The sequence below is a fragment of the Varroa jacobsoni genome, unplaced genomic scaffold (genome assembly GCF_002532875.2).
Source record: "Varroa jacobsoni isolate VJ856 unplaced genomic scaffold, vjacob_1.0 scaffold_340, whole genome shotgun sequence".
Taxonomy (NCBI): Eukaryota; Metazoa; Arthropoda; class Arachnida; order Mesostigmata; family Varroidae; genus Varroa; species Varroa jacobsoni.
Window position 1 is genome coordinate 51659 of NW_019213242.1, and position 26427 is coordinate 78085.

The 26427-nt window shown below is 42.3% G+C and overlaps 1 protein-coding gene across 4 annotated transcripts in view; it reads right to left on the minus strand.

Annotated features, from left to right (window-relative positions):
- Positions 1 to 2: 2 nt before the first annotated feature.
- Positions 3 to 26427, minus strand: part of rau (RA domain-containing protein rau) — a 79895-nt gene continuing 53470 nt past the window's right edge. The window contains exons 1-7 of one of the 4 annotated variants that reach the window (XM_086967928.1): positions 6232 to 6495; positions 5355 to 5676; positions 4787 to 4964; positions 4216 to 4364; positions 3550 to 3682; positions 3061 to 3220; positions 3 to 2658 (exon numbers count right to left, since the gene is read on the minus strand). In XM_086967928.1, the coding sequence (XP_086824054.1) occupies positions 2166 to 2658; positions 3061 to 3220; positions 3550 to 3682; positions 4216 to 4364; positions 4787 to 4961 (1110 nt within the window). In that variant the 5' untranslated portion in view covers positions 4962 to 4964; positions 5355 to 5676; positions 6232 to 6495 and the 3' untranslated portion in view covers positions 3 to 2165. Of the gene's footprint in view, positions 2659 to 3060; positions 3221 to 3549; positions 3683 to 4215; positions 4365 to 4786; positions 4965 to 5189; positions 5334 to 5354; positions 6052 to 6231; positions 6496 to 26427 lie in introns of those variants that run through there. The other 3 variants (XM_022831575.2, XM_022831576.2, XM_022831573.2) reach the window with 3 other exon arrangements.

The following is a 26427-nucleotide window of genomic DNA, read 5'->3' on the forward strand; positions in this document are numbered from 1 at the left end:
TAGTAATTTTCGTTCGGAGTAACACACCTTTTATTTTTCTGTCCTCATTGTAGATATTATACACAGTAATAATACATTTAATTATTAATAATAATTGTTATAGTGACGATTGATTTTTTTGAAATCGATAATCTACAGCGAAATCGAACGGTTTACTACGATCGGTTTATATTACTTCGTCTTTTGTTCCATGGCTTTCTCTTTCCTAGTTTTCAGCGTGGCTTCATCCCCTCGCCTTGTTTCGCTTAAACTCTTTACAGCTTCGTTTATTAACTCCGGTCTGCCTAGCTAACCTTGTGTCATTTGCCTTCATCGATAAATCCACTCTGACATAGGCCTATCGACCTGCTCGGTAGTCACCTCGAATCTGTTGGCGTATTGCGTTAGCCATGCATAAATTTACGATACACTATAGTTCGCTAAGTTATTGCTTTGGTTTTTGTTTTTGTTGTTGCTGCTGCTCCTGTTAGTATCTGAACAATCATTCTGTGTTGTATATGCATAACATTAAATGATCGTTTGATGTAAATAATAATAAATACGCAATTTTACGTTTAACAACACCGAATTTTGGTTCAGTGCTCTTTGTTTTCGTTCCTTTCGATTCGAGTTTATCTGTGGCGCTCCGACGTGCCCACATGTACACGGATGGTAACACGTTACTTTATCCCGGCCCCATACTGCTCGATGCCACATGCACAGCCGTTGTACACGATCGATACGAAGTGGTGCGTGGTTCAATGGGGGAAGTGGGGTATCTGTGGAAAGTCGCTCCATATTCGAATACGAACATCTTGGCATACACGCCGTCCGGTACATCTAAGTTAATTATGCTAGGCGGAAGAAAATATAGACCATGGATCAGATGACTGGTCAGCCTAGATACGTTTTCTGCCCAGGTTGGAGCACGAGGAAGAAATAATGCTTCAGGCTGTGAAAAATATGAGCGCCATTTCAGCTACTACACAAATGTCTGACGCCCGTACACTGTTCCCTTGTTCATGTATCATCAATGGCACACTAAGGGCCTAGTAACTAACATAGTATAGACCGTAACTGTTTTAACATTAATGGTCAAGAACGTTTGTTTGAAAGGCAAAAGGCTAAACTGACAATAGAAAAACTCTTTTACAAATGACAAACATGCAAAAATAAAAATAGATTCTATAGGCATCGAAGACGCCCCCAGCGTTATGTCGTGTTGTGTTATATACTTGTGTGCTAATTCCTTCCTGAATAATACGCTGGTCCATGATTTGCTTCACCTTGCCTATAATCTGCATCCTAATATTTCCAATACAATTAGTAAATAAATTCAAAATTGATTAATATTTGGTCATATCGACCCCACACAAATGTTCGTACATACACTGGGTTTACTTTTTTTTGTTTCCCCTCCTCCTGATTTCGCTCGCTGGGGCTTTTTTTATTTACGCACGGTCCTTTGTAGAGCAGGCGAAATCGTTAGCACATTCAACCTTGTATTTTCGTCTTTAAAGGTCTCATCAGCATTTTGTCCATGAAATGTTTGTGTTTCGTTAGTTGATTAAAAATTGAGTGGATATTTGTTTGTTTGGTAGCATTTGACTAGCATCGCTCGTTCACAGCGACATAACTCCGTGCGCCGGTAACAACAATATAACATTAACGTATAACGACTCGCCGAAGATTCTGTCGCCATTTACCTCATACATATATATGCAACTCCAATTGTACAGTCATTCATCGTTCTCTTTGAATATACTCTGCTATCTCTATTGGCATCAAACTCTCATTCTCGCGTTGTGCATCTAGTGAACTATTCGGGAAAAAGTGTTTTGTCCCGTTCCAGTTGGTTGCAACTTCGAAATATTGCTTTCCGCAGAATTGCTCGAACACTACCATAAGAAACGTAAATAGTTGTCATGAGACATGAGCCAAACGATGTCGTATTGGCCTATTACTTCAAAAAGAAGGCGTACGGCTTTTCGTCTCTTTCGCTTGCCCCTGAACAAAAAAACTCATTATCGATAAAGAAAAAAAAACAAAAACGCTTTTGGAATTTTTCATGCGGTAGCGTTCACATCTCACTCAGTCAAACTCGGGTCTGTGGAACAAGAACACCAGGTCTGTGCAAGAATCATCCAGACAGCCTTTCTCACACCGTAGGATTGGTGGCAGTATTGCTAGATGTAAAAACAGTTCTCGTACGAATTGTAGTGGGATTTACCAGGAGCGACAAGGCCGCCCCCGACTGCGTTAGCGGTTCCCCCGCTACCTAGAAACACTGCAGTGGGCGCTGGCGACGATCCAGGTGATGCCGATGTGGCCGAAGAGGCCGAACTTGATGATCCGGCCGAGGATAGTTCGACCGATGACCTCGACGTGCGCAGTCGATGAATGTATAGCTCTTGTGACGATGGCTGAAGGCCCTGATGATGCTTGTGCAGTGGCGGGGACAGAAGCAAAGGAAGAGAAGGCGGAGAAACCTGCTGACGACGAAGGGGTTCATTCTGCTGATGGCTCAAAGATGTATGAATCGTTGGCCGAGTGAGGGGATGAACGCTGTGGACACCGAGGGTTGTGTGGGGCGTGTTATGGGACAATGCAGCTGCCGTTGTTGTCGGGCGTGAATGAAATACCGACTGAATACTGGATACGGACTCAGATGACAGCGTGCTACGGATATACACGTGCAGAGAACGAAAGTTAATCCTTTGAATAAACCAACCATAGCCAGATACAGTCATACGGAAGTGGACGCGTATGAATATTGAATTGTAATAATAAATATGATGATGAGTACAGACTAACGTAGGGTGTTATATTTGATCCAAACTATTCAAAAAAATTCAAACTACGGTTTGAAGCTTCGCGGAACTTTGTAATATGCTTATGATGATGAGTCTTAATATTACTATTATGTATCAAATTCCTTCCTTAGTAAGTATGTCAAATTTACGAAATGGAAATTAGAAATTCTTTCGTAATTGGTCACGGCAGCAGTAGAGTTAGATGCAGGAAAATTAGTGTAGCTAAGCAATATGCTGTCTGGAGAATGCTTCGCATAACCCACAGTACCTGGACGCCGATGAATTGGACCCGGTTGATCCGGTACTCCATGTGGAGGGACAGGACGTGGTTGTCTGCGCGCGACGAAGGTGGAACGCGAGTCTCTGGGATGAAGGCCAGTCCTGCTGGAGCTTCAATGGGACCTCTTGAGGGTACACCATACGTTCATCTACAAATCGCATTTAGAGCACGCATTACAGGTTAGAGATGTCAAAATTATATTGCTAGTTCCGGAAGCAACAGCTTATGAGGATATAATAACAATGATAATATTGAATTTTATTGGTAAATTTAAAATTCTTCACTGCAAGCAATAATAATAATAATAATCAAGCCTGTTTTAGTCCATTATGATTGTCGAGGAGAATCTTACGAGTCCTGCGAAAACAAATTTTTGGTTCGAACGTAATGGAAAAACACGAAGAAATGACTACGCAAATGGCTGTGAAAAGACGCTGTTTATATGTATTGCACAGAAAGGAAGAAACAGGCACGCACAGCTGGACGTGTGTGACACGAGATACAGGGCAAACTTTGATGGTCTCTCAAGCGAGTTGTAACAGTGTAGGACAAGCTGGACCACCTGCTCGGCCGTCGTCTTCTCTGACACAAGTAGAGACTTGTAGAGCGACTACAAGTTACAACCGGCGCACAGTTACATGAAATGAGGAATCCAACGATAATTCATTACTACAACTAACTAGCATATTTTCGAAAAATTATAAATTTTGCATGCACAATCGTACCATTACTCTATGTATAGAGAACAACGATTAGGTAACAGAAGCCCTGTTCTGGTGCTACCGACATATGATACCGTAGCTTAAACAAAGTATTCGTTGTGTGATTGGTTTGAAATGATGAATTTTATCAATGTACGAAAACTGATCTGCTTTGGAGGACGTGATCAAAAATACTTATAAAAAAAATATATGATTCTGAAGCCGTTCTAGACAGGTGTAGGCTTAGGTGAACTGAAAGCCTATTCTAATTCAGCCGCACGGTTTACGCAGCAGTTCGATATATAATATTCTCAATGTGGTTAAAAATTACTTATAAATAAAAATTATAAATGCATGCTGATTCGGGGACAGATTCACGCCCATTATGTGCTCATATATGTCGCTACATAAATATACTTCTTGTACAAATTCATAAACATACCCCGGCCATAAGACAGCTATCGTAAACCCTGATTAACCCTCCGCGACGAGTCTGAAGTAGAAATTTTGACTCTCCTTTAGGGTGGCACGCTTGTAACTCAGCGGGACGAGCCTCATCGTCTAGGACCATAATTGTCCGGATAGGGATTCCTATGGAAAAGCAATGTGTTAGTTGATGATATGAAAAATACGATCTAAACAGGAAAGACACACATATCTAGTGATAATGGCTAGCTAACTAGAACATTATACCTAGACGTACCTAATAAATCTAAGCTGTCGACTATATATATATATGATTCCACTACCAGGTCTGAATAAAGGCCACCCTAATCATGGCCTATAATTCCGACAAAGTTCGCGCATATCTAGCCTTTCAATCGATACAGTTCGCTGTATTATTTACTAAACTATATATGAAGTTCTTTATAATTTATCTTTGTTTAATTTTTTATGTAATAATTATTAATGCGATCGATATAACTAACGTGTGACCAGTTCAACCTTTTATTGCTTGCATCAACTTGCTTTAAAAGCGACGTGTTTAGTGCATTTCTATGATAACTTCGTACCTGTACTACGCATCCAGACTTCCATGGTGAGGTAATATAGATTGGGATCACGATGCTTCATTTTGAATTTTTGCAGTAAGATCATTATCACCTGCTGAGCTGAAGTAGTCCCATCTATACATAGCGTCTTGTACTCAATGTCCGAGCAAAGAACGCGGGCGTAAACCTTTACCATCACCTGCAATCAGCCGGGAACAAAAGCAAAATAAGATGTATTCAGAAAAAAAAACCCAAGGAGGAGCACTATTAGTGGTTCTTTACTGAAAATTACCAAATCGAATGAAAAAATTCCCTGTAGTAGATCATTTTTTGAAAATACACTAAAAAGGCGTCACAGTCTTTCGAATGCTGTTCCGCTACGAAGCGTTTAGGTACGCGTGCACTTGCTATGTGGTCAACGTACGTATTGTGATTTTTCGGCGAAGCTAGCTAGAAGCTTACGCAGCACAAGGACGGGCGCCCACACGATCTCTGTGCTTTATACGACAGGTAGCACAGATCATATTCGAGGACTACATATTTAACGTATCTGTTTGTGTGTACATCTATTTTGCAGTAGTAGTACAACCTATATTGTATGCGTATGTGCCGTAGTATTCGATGCCGTCGGTGAATCCTCTCAAAGTGATTATTCCGCATATAGCGCGTACGTTCCATCTCTGATAATACTTTGGATATTTCCCCTATTGAGTCGGTCAAGTTAATTGCGTATGTAAACCAGCAGAGAAGCTTGCACCTGGCCGCCATGCTGACGTTTTGGACGTAGCGGCACCTATAGTAGGCCAGATCTATTCTGCACGTCGAGTTTCAGTAACTTTGCCGCTTCAACAGGATGCAGGTGCGCGATAGATGCAGATATGACTGTCGCTCCTCACACAGGCTCCTCCCTTCTATCCGATGTGGGACAAACAAACAAACAACTGTGTTTGAATGAATGTAATAGACTTGTAAACTAGAATTGTGCAGATCAAATCAACTCGAAAATATACATGGTTCCTTTTTGAAACGCCTTTACACGTTGATCTAGACTAAAAGCCAAAATTGTTTTTGACGACAAAAAAAAAACAGAAGAAAAAGTAAAATTACTGCCCAATATGCCATACGCAAGATATCTGCTAACGGGTTGTTTTAAGTCCCATTTGTCCATCCCTTTAGCCCACGTACGATAGACGTCTAAAAAGTTTTAAAAACATAACAGTTAAATGCGAAATTCAAGAGCTTAACGAATAACAAAGCTCATCCGTATGAAGTAAATCTAGGTGAATCAAAACAGCTATGTTACTGACAAAAAAATACAACAATCAATTCCGGCTACAGGAACCAATCAGCTTGTTTTCATGTTAGTTAAGTTCCGCCTCTTATCCCTGACGGAACTTTTTTAGGTGACGAAATGGCATGACAAGTTGATGAATTAAGATCACAGCGCAAAAAAACGTAAAACTTACCGAAGGAGAATCAGCCTTAATTAGATTAAATCAATACTAACACCATTAACCGACCAGGAACGGCTAATGTGTCGACGATAGCCATTACACGTTGCTATTGTTACCGGTGGATCAGCAACGATAAATAGTAAAATAACGATTTTTGTGATTCGTCATAACATTGGGGTTACACGAATTGCTCCAATTTCTTACATCGGGTTGACATACTGCACGGAAGCTCAGCACGAGATTAGCTTGTTTCTCAATCATGTCGCCGCTTACTTCTTATTGGCGTGCATCGTTCTTTAATGCATTTGCAGTGTATGCATCTCACGTGTGATCCATACAGTATCACTCATCACGACCAATACTGCAAACCATTGTATAACGCCAACAGCTTCGGCAGTTGTTCATTTTCATCTCCGTTTTCTTCTTCTTAAGGCAGGAGAGTCAGGATCTCTACATGGCACGTCTCTCGGTTCGCTTGTACATGAAATTGAAGTCTTGTTACGGAAATATTTTATAAAAGGACACTGAAGGTTAGTCTGCTCGGCTTACGTCCGGTATCCAATCTGACAAGAAAAGCGTTAATCAGAGAAAATGGCAGTGGCGAGGTCGGGCCATTGCCGCAGCAAATATCTACCGCAGTAACCATCAAGTAAGTCACAGACAATCAATAAGATAAACGGCGTCCATTGCAGTGTGTACGTGAGCGACCATATAGCGAATTACTATTCAGTTCCACTTTATGTCTGTTTTGATCTCGACAGAATGAAAACGCAGTAACGGGATAAAGCCTTTAGGCGCGCATATCACGTAGCATCTGCCTCTTGAGAGAAGGGTAATGTTACCAAAAAATGATAGTAGAAACTGTAGATGACGACATAACTGAATGATTGCCGAAGAAGCTTTAGAAGAGGAAAAAGATGAAAACGGCCAAAAAGGAAAGGCAAACAAATTAACGCGGCTAAAAGAAGGGTCCCACTGTAGATAGCTACCGCTCGATCACATCAATCAAAGACGAACCCACACATTAGAGAAGAGCGAAAGGAGCTTACACGAGGGTCGTCTCCATATCAATATATCCGTCTAGATATACGTGTGGACGATGGTGGCACTGAGGCCTCCTACAATACTCAGCCCTTGGCACTGTTCTGCTAGGCGATCAGGGCATCGAACCGGAGTTGAAACTCTGTCACTCTGAGTATGTTTCACAGTACCTAGGCCATGTACAACAACGCTTTTCAACTGACTCTGTTGAACTGCTTACGCTAGAAAGCCAATCGTCGGTTAGGGAGGCATCGTAATCGCCATCAATGACGGCACGTATCGTATAGTGCAGCTTCTGACAGAGCAAGGAAAATCAAACGGGGAAAGAATCATCCTCAAACATGATGCATTTACTGTTTTTTGATCTTGTGTGATTTTGTTACACATGACACGCAAGGGTGCTATTACGCTTCTCTGTATTTGTTACGCACGTAGAAACGTCACTGGTCTCGACACCAATATGGACGGCAAGTAAATTTGATATGACGGAACTTTCGAACTGCAGCATCTACGTAAGCAGAAGATTTTAAGGTAAGCGTCAAACATATTAGTCTCTAAGTGATGTTTGGGCGTGTGAGCTTCTGGTGGAAAGCAAATTAACAGCACCTCAGTGAAGCGTGAAGCAGTAAGCCTGATCTAGTTATTTCATCGTACGCGTTATACAAAAAACAAAAGACACAATTTAGACTAACAGAGTTTCAACACTTTCATTAGTGCCAGATAGCAGTACTTGATAAAGCGAACTTCACGCACGCGACAGCGGCAGATTTGATTATCTATAACTTGTTATTTATGTTTTTGATTGTCACAGACACGAGCTCGGCGCAAATTTTATTATGTATATCTGTGCTACCAAAGGATTATCTTTACATGTTAATGACGTGCTTGGCGCCATATTCTCTGTATTGTTGGTAGATACCTTCAGTTTCACAGCTGATAACAACCAACATTCATATAGTCTACCCCCCACCCATAACTTTTATTATTATTATTATTATCAATGAAGTTGATGCGACTTCAGCGGGCGCATTAATGCGCCCTTGTGCGAATAAATTGTTCCTCCATCTTCGGATGATTTAAGAAGATCGAAATCAACTACTCGCATCAAGAGTAAGACATTTGATTTCGACTGGTCGTATCTAGTCATCTGTTGGTTTAGCACCTGACTAGGAATCGGCAGGGGTTTCCATGGCGTCAAACCGCTTGCATTTGCCAACATCGTATTCAAAATGGGAGATAAACGCAGAACTGTTCTATGATACAGGACAACAATCGATACCCCGTGTACGCGGTGACGAAATCTATTAGAAACATTCTGTTCACACGTAATCTGTTTGTAACCGCCATTTAAATTGTGCTAGTGTATGTTTTGCATAAAGGAAAGTAAAGACCTGAATTGCAAGGCACATCTTAGTATTTATCTAATCTTGTACGACACACAAACGAAGAACTATCTTGGACTGAATGGCTATATATTTAGGCAATTACCAGTTGATTACGTGAGCATGAGTTACATATGAATGTCTCGACAGTGAAAGACGTTTGTAATACTTTCACTTCGTTTCTTTTTTTTGTTCTGTTACACTGAATATGAATGATGTCCAGTATGACAGGCCAAGTCCACAAGTATTGATCCTATTATGGCTATTCCTAGTTAGTTATCTATATATATATATATATATATATATATATATATTATTTTTTTTTTTTTCTGTATTTCAGCGGTGGAGCGCCAGTTGATGCGTTTCGTTTAGGTCGCAAAGCTTGATGATATAGATACTTTAATTTGACCCGTTACTAATGATTATAATAACCGTGTACCTGTTCGACAAGTACTATTGAATACTGTTGCTACTACTGCTGCCGCGTAACTAATGGTCCTTATCAGTAAACCAGTAGGAAGGCTGTACGCTTCAGACAGGACGTTTTTCGCTAGACACCATTATATTCGCCCGCTACCCGATCAACGAGTGTCACGCTGTCATCAATAAACTAACGCAAAATTACGTACCTCTGCTTCGGCCGTTACCATATCTTTGTTCTATGGGCAAAGATGGTGGTGAAGGCAATCGCCGAGCAAGGTTTGCGATCATGTATAGTGATTGAAGTAGGAAAAGTGGTTTAATACGGCGATTTTCTCCGCCGTTTGTTAATTCGCGGTGCTTCACACTGTGCAGGCAGTTACGGATTTCGATGGCTGATCTGCTCTGTTTGTGTGAGTCAGAAGGACGCGAGGCAGGAAATCGTTGGAGCGAGATGGCACAGGATGAACTGGAGCCAAGACGTAAAGTCTGAAACTCCTCAACACAAAGCAAAACGCTGCGTCTAGCGCGTACGTATCGTTTTGGTAAAGATTTAAGATACAATACATGAAAGTCCGTCACAGCCATTTTGGGGAATATAAACATATCTGAAGGCGCAAAGTGATAACTAAATATCTCTTTTACAAATGATAATGATGGTAATGTAGAACTTTACAACGGTATAAGTAAGCGTATGCGTAGCTAATCAGCCGTACATACAATTTAGGCACAAGCAAATGACATGTATTGAATTGCCAGCCGTAAAAATCCAGTGCCAATAGATAATTGTCTATTTTTATTTCAACTACTAGCATACCGTCACAGACACGCTGTCCAAGGTCTTTACATATAACTAGTTTTTTCTTGCAAGCAGAGAACTTCATTGACGCTCGAGCGACGCGGGCGCCAACACTTAGTCACCTCGTTATCCCATTCCCCCTGCTGTTCACTCTGCATTTCTGCTGTAACATAAACAACGATTTCATATGGCTTCCACTACGTTGCCATCTGAACCGCACCTGTTGCCTGTTTGACTAAGCTGATGGTATTTTCATGACTGGCTCTCACGTTATTTCTGTGCTGGTCACCATCCCCCCCCCCCGCAGTGTCCCTGGTTTGTTTCTTCTAGCACACGCCGCAAGTGACGCAGCGGCGTCAGAACCGTGCGAAATAAGTCCCCTTTGCCATTTTCTTCAACCCTTCCTAATCCTTCCAGTGGCATAAGACTGTACCATTACGAACGCTACGGCTGCATCGTACGGAAATCCGACAAGGCGACTCTAATGAAAGGGGAATGTAAGGGAGAATAGAAATGGAAAAGTCTATGCAGATTTGCCAGATCGCTGGGTAGCCATTGTTACCGTCTTAGGACATGGCTAGCACGAGAAACACTCATGTTACGACATTTCGTGGACGCTACAAACGCTCAGAATGCCGCGCGCGACGTTGGTGACGCACGTCGTCTAAAAGGAAGACAGGAATACGTCCTCTTCGCTGAGCCAGTCCTTTGCTAGCTGCACGATGCCTCGAAACGTGACTATTAGTGACTGACGTGTCAATGTCCTAAATAAATAAAGACAAAGTGTAGCATTCGCCCTCTGAAAACATAAGAAGAACCGAGAATAGGCTGAGTAAATAAATAATCAACTCCCAAAGCTAATGGAATTGGGAAAAATTGCCTTGCTAAGACGCGACTTAAAAATTAGAGGTAATTAGAGCCGGTTAGGTGAATGGCGTATTTGTCGCAGAATAGGCCTGAGCGGAAGGACGACATTGATATTTGGGTCAGCTATGTAATGATTAGGTACATGTAGGTAGATTCGTCTCTATATTTGTAGCATACCATGCACTTTATTTTCTTTTGATCCGTAGAATTATTATTATACGCATTTAATGAACGGTGAGATTTACCATGCTCCTAGTACAGGGAGGTAGTAGACGGCAGTTCTTTGCCTGCATAGGAATCACCGACATACTTTTATTCATTCCATCTTACTATTGGGAAGTATAGATAATTTCTGCAGTGTCAATCTCCATCTTTTATACATTTATTTACATACATATAATGAAAAGCTGACAAATTAGTCTGATCAGTCAACGAAATCATCAAATTAAACCATTAGACCCTGCCAGGAGTCTAGGTGCCAGCTATCCGACAAATCTATGGCAACAGTCAACAAAACAGAGCTCGCATCGACGACCGTCAGGCTTTCGGATCCATTAGGGATCTATCGTTGTCTCCAATTCAGCCTGCTGGCTAAAAAGCTACGTCTATAGCAACAACACCAGCTGGGGCCGAAACAACCAACTTATCATAGAGACTATGCTATGAGGTGCGTTATCACAAACGCTTCAGCGATGCAGAAATTGCTTCACAACAATTTCGATGAAGCGTAAAACTAGGAGGAGAGGGCAGCCAAAGAGATTCTGAAACGAGTTCACCTCTTGTCCAACCGTCTGGTCAAGCAAGTGATATTTTAGCGTTAGGAGATCGTCATCATAACCATCGTTGTTTTAAACGTAACAACGAAATCACCATGAGGTGCATCGAGACGGGAGGCGATTATGATATCATCGATACAGACAGGAACACGACCATAGAAGCTAGCCAAGGGGTTCCTTCGCTCGTACGTTTGGCAATTAGCAGCCTATAGTGCCTTCCACTCTGCTGAAGCTAACGTTAATGGTAATCAAAGTGATTCTGGCGCGCGTTTAGTATCTGAGCGTATATTTTTCATTAAACGTTCACTGATAACTCATTCTAGACGTTAGCGCGTCATGACGGCAACGTCCGTAAAAATATGAGAAAAATGACCACGCTGCTCATGGAGAAAGTTTGTCGCTAACAGACAGTGATTGAACGGCTTAGATTTCTGCTCTATCTAATAATAATCAGCATTCGTCGGTAACTTACAAATACACAGCAGAAAATAAAATGCAAGAGAACACTTTTATAACTGGAAGCGTGCATTTTAGCCAGCACAGGCTCCAGCCTTGAAATAAAATAATCCATTGAAAAAAAGATCTTCAATTTTTTAACTAAAGCATACCCTCCGCACAAATCTCTGAAATTGTAAAAGTAAAACTACGACTGTCAATGAGTCGATAAGAATCCAGCTAACTTATCCTCTCCGACGCGAAGAAGGCTCTACCAACGTGGTAATCGCTTGAGCTTCTTGATTTCAGCAGCTTCGGTTAAAGTCGGTTCTGACTAGCATGCCAGCCCATGGGTGAAGGGTACATTGATACTTTATCCGCAGGCCGCGGTAGTCACAAGGTAAAATTGGCGTTGAAGAGTTTCAGGTACTTCTCAAACTTCTCCCAGCCTGGTTGGTGTCAACAAGGCCGCACTTAAGGGCCTCACGTGGATCCGACAGCCATGCTGGGTCGCGCGATTTCATCAGTACGTTTCTGCCTCCATCGACAACACTAACAGAACGGAGTCTCGTTCAAGTGGACTTATTGAACGATTTCACGATGTGCGCTGGGGACGATTGCCGGTAGAAGCACCTCGTTTTATTTTTGCTTGTGTATTTACTTATTACTTCTATTTGCTTTTATTGTGAGAGGATTTTTTCTACATTTTGACTTCTGTCAATGTAAAACTCACAGAAAAAAATGTTGCAAGCTAGGTAGATCAAGAGACGGAAGCAATCGACTATATCCAGTAATGGAACATTTAGTGTATTCGTAACGTTGGTTCTCTCCAATGTTAATTAGCATTGAGAAATGAAAATGGCTTTTGGTAGTGTTATTGAGCTAAAGCCAGGAGCACAGCGGTAGTGTGTGGTTTGTAGCTACTGTTCAAATAACCTGAAAGTAAACCTGTATTGTTAGGGTTAATACCTTACAACGATCTTTTCTTCCGCGGCCAAAAACATTTTTTCAAGGAATCTACTAGGGCAGTATGGCCTTGCTGAATACCCAGGCGCTCGTTAGAGGAACAAATTTTTTTGTAATTTTCTTGCCTTTTTATAACAAATAGAATCGGACCAGTCTAGTCCAGTAATGAGAAAGTATTCATTGTTAATAATCTTCCCACGATAGCATTCGGATAGCAACAACATCATAAACAAGCAAGATAATTATAATATTTCGAAATAAGTAAGTGCGTTTTCCATCATGGCGAACAGATGATAAATAAATTAACCGATTCGATCCAGAAAAAAACCCATGGAAATTTTCGACTACTCCTCCTTGTTTAACTGAAGGCCCGCAGGCTGTTTAATATTGCTACGATATTGTCTTCTACTGTACGTGGCAGCGTTCATCTACTGGGCTTCAATAGCTTTTTGATAGAAATGATTCGACCCGTTGTTACATCGAAAGCCATTACTGTTTTAAAACATACATATATAATCCCGAAAACCACTGCTGTTAGAGACTACTCTGCGTCGTAAATGTGAGCACTGTGTTATGTGGTCGGAACATTTTTCTTCTCCAGAGCTTTAGAGGCAATTATTCATGTGAGCAGCGATTACGACGGATAATTACCCTATTATTTTTCGAATCACTGTCTATAATAAGTATGAAAGTGAATTTAAATAGAGTCAACGCTCATTTATAATCTTCGTAAAAAAAATCACCGCCAAATCAATGTAAGGACATGTTGTTCCTGTTGGAAGATAATCAGAAAATGTACTTTTTTGATAGTCATACTCCTTTAGCAGGGCGGCGCTTGTAACGTTTGCTGAGATGTTAAGGGATTGGGCATCAACCTAGTTTTCTTCAACATTCAAACCTAAATATTGACTAAGCCGGGACGCCGTTGTCAAAAGTACCAATTGCGCTAACAACTATTAAGTTCGAATAAAAATACTGCCAATCAGCATCTGCCAGTAATAGTGAGATGGGTCGAATAGTTAAATTAATTAGTGGGTAACCTATATGCGAGACGTGTTGTCGACCGTAGCTCACCATTAAGGCTAATCGCGCGACGCGGGTAGGCCAACTGCGACCTAGGGATCACGAAGCCACCAGCAACAATGGCCGCTAGAACAATTGCGACGGGAAGTGTTAGCCACAGGATGCGATCGCGGATCGCAGTTAATGAGTGAACGGCCGTTGGTTAGTCTATGCTGAATGGTCATGGTGACTTTGGACACCGTCTTTGTTTTTCCATTTCATAGGAAGACAAAAAAAATTGAAGGGAGAAGCGGAAAGCGAAAACGGGGCGAGATTCTTGTTGACAAATAGAGATGTCCAAATGATAGCTTCGTGGCTAGATTATATGTTTGTAACTTAATTATTATAAGTGAACATGGCCACATTTAGTAGTTCTGTGCCTTACATGGATGATTGTAGGTACCGCTTTGACCGTTAATCAACATAATACATATACAAGTAATAAAAGTTATCGTTAGACGATGTCGCCGTGCAGACACTACAGACCTTTTGTGTTGGCTAGTGATCACCCAGTGGCTTGGATGCATCACGTTTCGAAAGTACAGTACGACTATTTAATTAACATTAAGACATGCGGAAACTGCATCTCCATGGTCTATTATGTGGCAATGCGTGTAGGAAGAGTGTACCCACATGAACACGACGGGCTTTAATCGGCAAAAACGCGATGCAACAATACATATAGTAATATACATAGTTTGTTGGAGTTGGCCAGAATTCATTGCCTCTCAAATAAGGGACCCTATAATATGTACGACGATACGGGACCCCTACGTTCAATTGTTACAGAACTTTTACTGCCACCCCAAGTGGATACTTCTATGTACAATTATTCTTTGAACTCTTGATTGTACCAGCGAAAGAAGAAGATCGTCCCTATACAACCAAAGATGGCGCATCATTTTAAATATGTTCAGGCTAAATTTCGCTTCGCCCCCCAGGTTTTCACGTAACAATGCGAAAAAGCAACAATCCGAGTTGCCTCCCCCTCACAGCAATAAGATCTCGCATTGACACACATTGTAGCAAATATATAGACACAATATATATGCAGCCATTTACACCTTGCTTAAACTGACATTAAAATCTGCTTTGCAAATCCACCTGCAAACTGGTGGCCATTAAAATAATGTCGATTGTTCGATAACAAGATTGCCAACGTGCAGCTGTTATTGGCTGACTGACGCCATCCCGACAACGATCGATGCCGTCATCTAGTCTAAAAGCGTCAGATCTGCAATGGCTTTAGAAAGCAGAAGCAAAAGCCAATCACAGGAATGACTGATCAAGTTGACGTGGAGCAGAAATGCAGCAACAAAGAGTGACGAAAACAGTCGTACAACCTCTATAAATATAGTGCACCATATAGAACGGTCGTTTGCCCGTTCGGTCGTTTACATTGGCTGATTGCGCCAGTCTTACCGTCGTCCTGACTTTCGTTGAGATCTTAGTCGTTCGCTTGGTAAAGATGGCTTTTCCACCACTCATCTCTCGATACCTTTTATCTTTCTACCCTTCATGTTTGCCAATCGATTGGCGTGTGTGTACATAGCGATGTGCGTAAATCGCCTAAGAAGCACCGGCTGGCAAAATCATAAAGACGGTCACTGAATGACGTCGACACGGTTGCTTCTGTAGCTGTTTGATGGCTGTTATCGAAAGGTCGTATCCGCACAGGACGACGTCCCCTCGTTGTCCGGAACTTGGTTGATTGCGCACGAACGCATGGCCTAGAGACGGTAAATAGCTTCTATATATATATCCTACTCTGAAGCCGTTAATCACATTTGTTCAATAACATAGAGTCGAGGAATAGCGACGGGCCAGCAGAAAATAGCATAATCAGCAACAGAAAATAGTAGGTACACCTGTACCAATACACTATGCTAATCCGTTTCTTCGGAACGTTGCGGAATGGCTAGGTTTATCTTAGGAAAAGGAGCATCGTTGGATCAGACTCGTATAGCTATCAATCAGTCACCGAAGCTACAAAATCTGACTCTCATTCACTCGTCGTTATATCAACGCATTATAGTATTCACTTAGTATAGTAATAGCTGCTAGGGCGAGCAAACACACGTCGATCAATATAATTTACGAAACCGATGACAGTCACTGAAAATCAAAGGAAGACTCTCACTATCCAGCCGATTCTCTGCTTTCTCCTACTGTGCTCAGGAAGGTTCCTCCGCAGTAACTTGCAAACTTACTAATTTGTTTGCGTGAACGCCCCACAAAAACGAGAGAAGCAGCGTTAATAGTTGAATGCAGCCAAATACTACGGAGGCGCAAGTTCGTCGACTAGAGCCATTATCAATAAGCCTACAGAACTATATATATATATATATCGATTTCGCGTTACTTCAATTTTGCTTGCTTTGGCAATAACACTTGAATCCCAACAGTTTGTTCTACTCCATCAGCTGTAGCGTTTGTGAGGTAGGCAATGATCGGTGGGTTACGGTAGAGGCGCCGCAGGCCGTTCAGCAAACTTATTATTTTTAACTCAAGTGTCCAACAATGGACAACCTTTAGAAGGGTAGAGCATGGACTGGTAGAGTCAGGGATAATGGAGAAATCGGAACGGGAGTCGAGAATAGATACGGAATTCTCTAATCTGAGAAAATTCCAGAAAGATAATGAAAAAGTAGCTAGTTCCGATTTTTTAGCATCTCCAAGCGGGAGAAATTATTTTAATCAATATAAAAGCAAAACCCTAATAATTATTAAACTATAATCGGAAGCACGTTGCGCTATCGTGGACCAAGAGCGAATTATTTCGATAGCAATATCTAAGCTCGCCAGGGTCGTACTTAGTCATTATACGCATCGGAACAGCTATACGTTTATAGAGATGCTATGGAACGTTCAGTAAGGTGCGATTACGGTGTCATTTTTATAATGTATATACATGTATCTCCTGTTGAAGAATAGAGCATCGAAGAACAACGCCTAAATGCAATTTCCCTTTAGCGATGGATATCCCTAGCTGTCATTGAACGTACTTATTTATTTGCTACTTCGATTGGAACGAAATTTATTAATACAGCCGGGTTCCTCGTCGTCGGCGCGCGCCGTTCCAGCTGTATTTTTTGCCGTTGAAACACTTTTCCAACGGTTCTTTCGTTGGCCTTCGAAGATTTCGCTAATGAGCTTCTGTTGTTTTTTATCTCCAATGGTGAAATGGAAATTCTATGGAGCTCTATTTTTTTGTTCTATTCGACGAATGTTAGCATCCAATCATTTCTTTTATGTCGCGTCTCTATGCTTTTAAGTATATTCTTAATTATTAAATGAGCGAAAATATCATAGTAGCAATTGAGTGCCTGCAAGGAAAAAGGAAACTTCTACAGTCAGCTTCGGATATGGCCGAGCCTTTTATAAAGCCAACCGTTGTTTCTCGTTATTCGAACTCTCGATACAGCCTATTTACACAAAAAAATCGATTTACTGTGTCTACGAAGACCTTTACAAACTATGTTCAACAACATTCGTCATAGGAGACTCAAGCACTAAGACGGCTTTATTTCGAAAAAGAAAGAGTTACACGTTCTCTTTCTAACAACAAACAACCTTCAGGCGTTCAAAATCATCGAAGCTAAAGCAACGGTAGGCAACATTGAGTTGTCCCATAGTCGGAATCGATCTACATGATTCAAGTGCAATCTGTACTGATCACTCTCAGGTTACCGTCCAGAGCCGAAAATTTCACCACAGAAAATGTTCAATTAATGCTGTCTACTCTACGAGTTTACGTATACTTTCGATATGTTCTTCGTCACATATTGTATATATATGTGCATGTGTTTTTGTGTGTATATACATTCCCAAGAACTCCATGTATCGCGTTCCTCTCTCGCTGTGGAACTCAATAAAACAAGCGAAAATCCACGACGTCGGGACATCCGACAGGAGAGCCCATGGCGATTCCTAAACATGTACGACAGCATTCGGCAGGTGCCGGATGCTTTGAGAAAGAAGAGCGGCACCCTACGCGCACGCAAAGTTTCTCCATCCTTTGGTGAGTGAATGAGTATCGAATTCTCTTCTTTGCTCGAACCGAAGAGGGAAGAGAACGGTCAATCGTCGTTGGGTCGAACGTCCTGCGGTGGACGCCTCCCATGGCTTATTTGGCGCAGTAATGAACAGCAAGCAACAAGGATGCCTAAACACAGCCTGTCAACGCTGCTTTTCCGGTCCCAATGTAAAAAAGGTTCAAAGGAAAATGGGGTTCGACGAGCCAGCAACCGTTCCAAATGGCGAACTAATTTATAGAGGTAGATGGGCATTGATGAGGGAGAGAGTCTGAGCTGGCGATAGCACCGGGTCAGACAGGCGCCGGATTGTAAATAGAAATCTTTTATGGTCAACGTGGTGTGGCGCTAGGCGACGCAAGTTGATCTAGGGTAATGTATTACGATGTTCTTTTTTCAAAACATTAAAATGCCATTGCTACGCGGATTGTCGTGTCATCATTGCCATATTTTCTTCCAGGCATCAGTGTGTAAATGCCATTTTTTGGTATTGAGAACAGCTTTCCGACAACTAGTGACATAACTGAATTCAGCGCGACATCTGTAATACAAAGTTGAACCTCCATCTGATGGTGTTGCTTATCGAAAACAAGAATTTTTCTAACAGTAACCGTGAATACCTTGAAGGTTTATATGCTAACCATTGGTCTTTCCACGGCTGTCTGGCAAACTGTTTTAGCGTAGTCGTTTCTGCAAAAAAACTCTGGGCATTAGAGAAACATGGGTACAAAAAACAAGGAAGCACCTTAGAATGAGACTCTTCCACTGATATGGGATACATTCAACTACACGCTACGCGTAAAGCACGTCCTTCTGTAGCACTTTTGAATTAAAAACAGATACGAATATTTTGGTTAAATGGCTACTGCTGTAATTTGAACGAAACCAATGATATCCGCCCATACAGCTTTATAGTTCCCAATCCCACGCCTCAGCGTTAATTCCTATAACAATAATAATAATACACTAGAGGTTTCTTTCGCGCTTGACGCCACCAACACGACCTTCGGCTATTGTCATATTACGCAGTGGCTAGCGGGATATTCTCAAGTTTTTCCCACTTGGGGGCACCGCTATGCGTCATCTGTAAAATGCATTTCTATGACTGTCACTGTCGATGCTGCTACATCCAATGGCATCAGCAGAGAAGGCCTAAGGCAGAAGTAGAAACAGATGTGCGAACCTCTACCTGGTTTAGGAATCGGAGCCCAGCGAGACCACAACGAGTAGAAAAAGAGTGACGTGATAGACGAGTTAAAGCTCTGCTTTCTGTTGTCAAACTTGCAGGATAGGTCGGTATAGACATGTGGAAAACTGCGAGAAGGGGCTCTCCCACGGAGTATATAGTCTAACGCTATATAAGCAAGTAAATGGCATAAAGACCCGAAATGGTTGTTTGGAGACACTGTTTAGAGTAGGAGACACTGGAGCTGGTAGTGCTGCAGCTAAATCTGGTTACACAAGAAAGGTCCATCACTTTTTTTTGCGTACTTATAACAACACAAGATCAGCCAGAATACAAGAACTTGCTTTGTTTTTTGTTATCAATAAGTCTGGAATACGTACGTATGACTAATTTTATATCTGTATCTCCCGTTTTAGTGCGGACACGGTCATAATTCTCCGTAGCCCAGCGAATACAGCATTCTTCTGTATTCTTTTCCCATTTTTTTAGAGTCAATACGTCACCTCTGCATTGAATATGCCGCAAATGCCCGGATTTCTAGTACAGTCAAACCTATTCGCCCGTACGTATACATTTAAACTTCTGTCGCAGTAAGATCTCATCTATCGCCCTCGCGTGAATGCATCATACTGCATTGATTTTTACCGCCAGCTCTAGGTGGCAGCAGAGTAACGGTCGTTGTTGTTGTTAACATTGTGGGTTCTACTGTCATCGAAGTGGGATTTATATATGGGTCCAGGCACAAGACCTATAAACATCCGTAATCGTACGAAGCATTAACAAATATAGCAATCGTATCAGAAAAATAAAAGTACAGAATCAATAAGCAATTTACTAGGTAGAATAATCGTAATAATGTTAATGTTCCGTTTGGATAAGACTAGAATCTAGATCTCGTAAATCTCTGCTAGGCCACACACAACGAGAAAATGACGGTTATTCCTATCTACCAATGCTGGTCTTTTTTGCCGTGTGATACATCAAATGAGATATACATACATAAAATCTACTAACTGATCGTGTACACGCCAGCACAAAACACCTGTGGTCCCTAAAAGCCAAATTTTGGCCTCTTTTGCCGGTCGTTTCCCGTTGAAGTAGTTGCCCGGTGATGGTTGGATGCTGGCCTTGGGTTGCTTTAATTTTTCATGCTACTTGAGGATACTCTGTAGCTAACCGTTCTAGTACCTGCTTACAAAGGCACAAACGCTAAGGAAAAGTGGACGGCGGTAAAAGTGCGGGGAACATAATAGCAAGCTTCAGCCCAACAATTCTGTGTCGTTTAGCGTTCAAAAAAAGCAGTGACTTGGGTCCTCTCTTTGCTTCTAGTCGCCGGCTACTTTGGGAAGTAGCCTATCTTCACTGGGCAGATACTCAATTACAATGACTCGCTAGCATTTTGACCAGGCGATGCCTGCTGATGAGTAAGCAGCTGCTCAAAAGAAGGAAAGGAGCACGAAAACGAAGAAAAAGCCGAAGCAAAGTGTTTTATGTTACCATTAAACTTATATTAGGCGTACATATCGTGAGTTTGTTTTTCCGTGTCTTGAAAAGTCATGCTTAACTAATGTAACGAATGATAAAAAGACGTCTAAAACATTTTAGTATAGCTTGTGCTTTCGAACGCGTTGCATAAGAATAGAATACCTATATTTTTTTTTGGCAATTGACAATTGGCCGCATAAGGAGAAAGCCTTAAACCTTTAAAGAGGAAGACAGGGCACCTAACAACTACTGTATATTGAGCCGTCAGAAATACTTTTCAAAATAAAACAATCTCTACCTATAATAAACATAAATTGCATGTCTATTTAAATGTATTCAACTTCTGAGGATCAAAATAGCACCTTGAAACACTTGGGACTTCGAACGGCCTCGATGGGCAAAAGTACTTTCCGCGGTCCACGGTTGACGTTCATGTTTACTAGTAACGTTGTTTCCCCGCCGAACTCCAGCGCGGTACAAAGTAGCGTGCACTTATCCAGCTTGTATTTTATCGACCCACTTTTCCTTGCAGCTTATGTCACGTGCTCACACTCGCCTTCTCAACTCAACTACTGTTAGGCATACACATTGAGTATGGGTATACCCTTAGCGATTAATTACTACGTCCTTGATTGAGGCTACTATCTGCTCACTGTCTTCGTGCTCTTACTAATTCACCGTATGTTTCACAGGCAGTGTAACTGTGCACCGTCATAAGTGCAGCCCTTCTCGCTCTACTCTAGCAGGACGATCGATGACACAACTCAAGTACTGGTCTTTATTATGCAATTAATTATACTTTCACAAACTGTAGACCGTCTCGTACGAGGCACTGGCTCTACCACCACAAATTTTGTCCACACCACTAGATACATATATAGTTATGCACAAAAGGATGCTCTGTACAGAGTTGTACAGACTTGGGTCCGTACCTTCGTGCGTGCACGACGCCGTCACACTGCCAACTGCGCCATACTTCCCCGTAACTCAGTTCCGTACTAACCTACTAGATCATTCCCCATGCTAGCATAACGGCTATGACATCCTGCACTTCCCAATTTGGTACTGCATGAGTAGCTACCGCAGCGCCAATTCCTTTCTGCCGTTTACCAGCATTAGTAAATCGCGCACCGCACGCAGAAGGCCGTGGCGTCGAGCTCGCAACGATTCAAACAGAACGCGCGCCGAGAATCAGTGTCGGACTACAGACAGGAATGAAGAATAGAACTGAGTGAATCAAGCGACTATAGGGAATGAACCAGGTGCACCCCTGCGCGACCGACTGCCGCTCTACCCAAAGTAGAGACCCAACAGCGACTGCTGCTGCTACCAGTGCGGCCGCTTCGCCGGCCGAGTAGTCCCTCGTACGAAGACCCTCTCCACTCTAAGCAAAGTCACCCCATGCAGTGAGACCGCAGACAACGACGCCTGGTTTAAGCGTCAACGAGCGACAACAGCTACGACAGGATGCCGCTGGCAATAGACGGCCATCGCAGTAGTCATACTGCGTCTACGAGCAACGGGCCACGCTCTACGGTCGACAGAAGTAGCAGCGGGATAGCACGGCCATAGCAGATCTGGCAGGTCTAGCGTCGGCGCAGGCACAACCAGCAGCAGTAACAACAACAACGGTATCCGCCAACGGAGCTTTGTAGGTGCTTCAGGAGCTGATGCTGCAGAAGCATGGGTCCACACACGCACAGCGTCACAATATCATGGCGGCAGCAGCAGCAGAGACAACAACGAATATAGTAAGGAGCTTCAATAACTAGGCAAGAAGAAAAAATAGCAGCAAATTTGCTGCTGCCAACGCTCATCAAGGAACTGTCCGAAAAGCACAAGTGAGCCACTCTAGTAGTAGGTCCGAAGACGCACTAAGCAAAAGACTCGATGGGGACCTGTATCCGACAACGATTCCTTCTTCCCTCCATTGTACACAGAAGAAGACATGACTGACGTTGACTGTTATGAGTCAATGAGTAGACGGTGAGGATAAACCAAGATAAAAAAAAAAAGGGAAGATGATCTGATATGGCGCTGCCCCTGGGGACACCAGGACGAAACGGAGCCACCAGCCGTCAAAAGCAGGTAATGAAATGAATGGGGCAGCGTTGGGCTGATCCTGGTTCCACTCTTGAGGGGCTAAAAACAGCGTGTCGTTACGGTTTAGCACAGCGCCGAAGTACCGCACTGAAGATTGGGAAGCGACAAACAAGAGCGAAAAAAACTAGTAGTCATACTGCTCACACTGCTGCTGTTATGGCTCGAAAGGTTGGCAAAAAAAAATTGACTTCAGTTACTGTTTTCATCCTTGTCACTCATTCGCTGTTTTTTTTTTTTTTCGCACGAGCGAACGGCCATCAATGATACACAGCAACAGATAGGCTAGATAGATCTTGGAAAACGTCAGAAACCTGTTGAGGTGCTAAAATGCTAGTGCAACTCTTTCCTACTTCGAAGTCAGATAGATATGAGATCGTCTTCTCTGCATGATGGCTCCATCGCGGTTCGTTAGTTCTTATTGTGGTTTAGGTACTGATCAAGGCAGGAGTTTGCACTTCGTTGTCTGCCACTACTCTTTTGTATGTGACGTACCTGGTTGTCGGTATCATTAGTCAACATATTAATCCTCGAGATTCGCGGCCACCGCAGGCAGTCTCACGCAAGGAAAACCTACTGGAACAAATTCAATCGTCGAACATCAATAAAGTCAACCGTAGCGGATAGTTATCCAGAAAGTCTATATCGTACGTACTTTTTACGTTGCACCAAACCGAAAAGATACTTTTAAACGGTAATTCCATCACGACGGAGCCGTAATAGAGTTTACCTGTATCAATTTTTTTTTTCGGAAAAGACACTGCAATCTCTGATAAGGCAGAGGTTACCTACACTTTGTTAATGAGGCCGTTGACGACCGTACAGCGGTACCCAAATGAAAAAGCGGCACATACAAAGTAAATTTACGCCCCAGCGGCGCAAATGTGTTTCTGTCTCTGTACGTCCATAATTAACTATTCGCCCATCTCTGAGATGAAGTCCTGCTTTCTGTGTATAATATAATCGTAGTGAGTATAGTAGACAGTAATGTTTTTCTATGCGTTCATTCATCCTACTACGTAATTATTCGACATTTTTTTCGTAACTTAGTTTTTCTGTGGTTTGGACATGCCTTTTTTCTTTTAGTTGCCTCCACCTGCGACCGCCAACATCGTCGCCATACCAACATCCCTCCGAACGATACGATAAGATCCTCCGTTGCTCTGACCTTGTGCTGCCGTCGCTCAATTAAAATCAGCAAACGATTGATAGATGTCAATATGCCTACCTCTCATAGGCAACATCGGTGTCGTTGCTGGTAAAACTGTCAGTGTATTATACAAGTGCATTATACATTGGAAATTCGGGGTTGTATGCATATCGTACATGGAATCAGAGCCCCCTACATAAAGAGAAAACGTATAAGCGGAAAATAGCAACGTATCGGATAATGAAAATAGTTTTTTATTTTGGTCCAACCGTCATATTTGCTTCGTTTTTTACGGCAAGCGTGGAACATGGGAACTGGAAAAATAGAATCTAGCAAATAATGGCGAAACGCTTTCACAGAAGCCGCCGCGATGATTACGAGCGGCAGCTTAAAACAGAGAAGTGTTCCAACGGCAAAAATAGAACTTGAATGAAGTCATTGTGAAAATGAGGGATCCCGAATGATAGGTGCTCTGTTGTTATAAAGATTCGAAAATAAATAAGACTATTAATAAGCGGTTGTTAAGCGGTTGTCAAGGTCTACCGGAAAAATTTGTGATGTCAAACGACAACATTATGCTCTATTTTCAGCAGTCGGAAAGATCTACAAATGTTTCACAAGTCACACAGAGTAATACACACATTTATTTATACATTCTAATAGCTTTGACGAACACCGAGCAAATTCGCAATAACATCGGTGAACACGCTGACAGTGATCAGATCGATCAGGGAACAACGGTAAACCATACAAGAGAGGTTCTTGGTACGGTTGGCGCTGTCCTGGTATAGCTTAGCTTCTAGTCATTCGAGCAAGAGAATTTCGCAATGGCGGATTTGGCAAAAAAAAGATTAGCAAAAAAAAAGGCTATCGATGGATCGGGAGAGTAAGTACAGGGAAGAGGAAGACTACAACAAACGACAAGATAGATTCTGCGGTTAGATTAACTAATCAATGAGCAATCATCAGCAGATGCAAGCGTCAAACATCTAAACTAAGCCCATTTCGACCCTGTTCATTTACTTACCGGGTTTTATAGTAAAGGGCTAAAAAAGATAGAAGAAACGCTTATACCCCTTAGAGGCCTGATGGCTGTCAGGGGTACAGCGACCCGAGTGAATCCGGCAGATTCGCATACGTGGGTGTAGCCCCACCATGCCAATGAGCATATAATAACATTAAGCAGGTACAGGGGACAAGTTTCGTCTTGACTGTTCGTGGGGGGTTCAATGTGAGAAGAATCCAATGAAGTGAACGACTGAAGTTGGGGTCAGCGTGGTCGAAGGAAGAATACCATCCATCGATAGATCGTCCCTACAGCTGTCGTTTCGTCGCTATTTTCCCGACTAAGGGTTACCGCTTAATTGAGAGCACTAGAAGACAGATAATAGAGGGGGTACGGCGACTCAGGTAGAACCATTTTCAAGTACGAAACCTCCGAAAGATCGGTGTGTGCGGGCATAAAAAGTACTTGTTCATCACACAGAAGAAGTAAAAGGGTGTTGTTCTTATTTCATAAAACTGAGAATTACAAGCGATTCATCATTACTCATTACATAGCTCTGAACAGTAATGACGAAGGAACGTCAAAACCAATTGTCTTTTATATATTGTGTTGGCCTGGAACCTTCTTCATCCGTTTTCTGTTTTTTTTTTTTTTTGCTTCAAGTAGGGTAAAAGTTGCCATTCATAATTGAAGGTGTCTCATTGATTTAAAGCTCTACGGTTGTAATCATGCCGATCGAGATTTTTAGTAAGCATTACCACACGTTGTACTGTTGCTATTGACAACAACTTGCAAGAATGTTCTTGTGACCAAAGTCGATAGTCAGAAATATTGCCGTAGCGTTCTACTAAGAGTAGATGCGAGGCGTTACTATCGTGAACTAGGGAGTTTGAGAGGAAGCATAGGGCAGACGGAAACAGCAATCCTACCAAGGGCAATGCGATCGTCACCAACGCTCGCAAAACCCGCACCGTATCAACATCTGCCTCAGCATCATTGAGAGGCTCCATTCGATGTAGGATCCCGAGCGGCGTTTCAAAGATGGGGAATTCTTCTTGGTCTCGGCAACAGTACCGCCTCATCGGCACGGCGTCTTGAAGACAGGGTGGCACCGTGGGAACTTGAGTGTCACGACAAAGCTCGCACCGACGTCAGCAGCCTTTCGAAGCTAGAGATGGGTTCATACAGGAATTTCTTGACGTCGTCATCTCCACAGTTTCTACCCCTCCCTAATCGAACGATGCGACGTCAACCGATTCGGTTGTGTTAAATTGTTAACGCAACTAACCCAGGTTTCCAAGGCGAAAGCCTGACGGGTCCAGCAACGAATGTCAGAAGGACAAAGGATATGGCCACAACTGAATGAAGTATAAGAATCCGACTGGACATTAGTAGTTGGGCTCTGCGCGATCATAGATCATTCATGCACAGAAATAAATAGCGGAATTCGTTGTGGCGGGCTGTCTTAGGCAAATTGAGTATATTATCTATTTTCACAT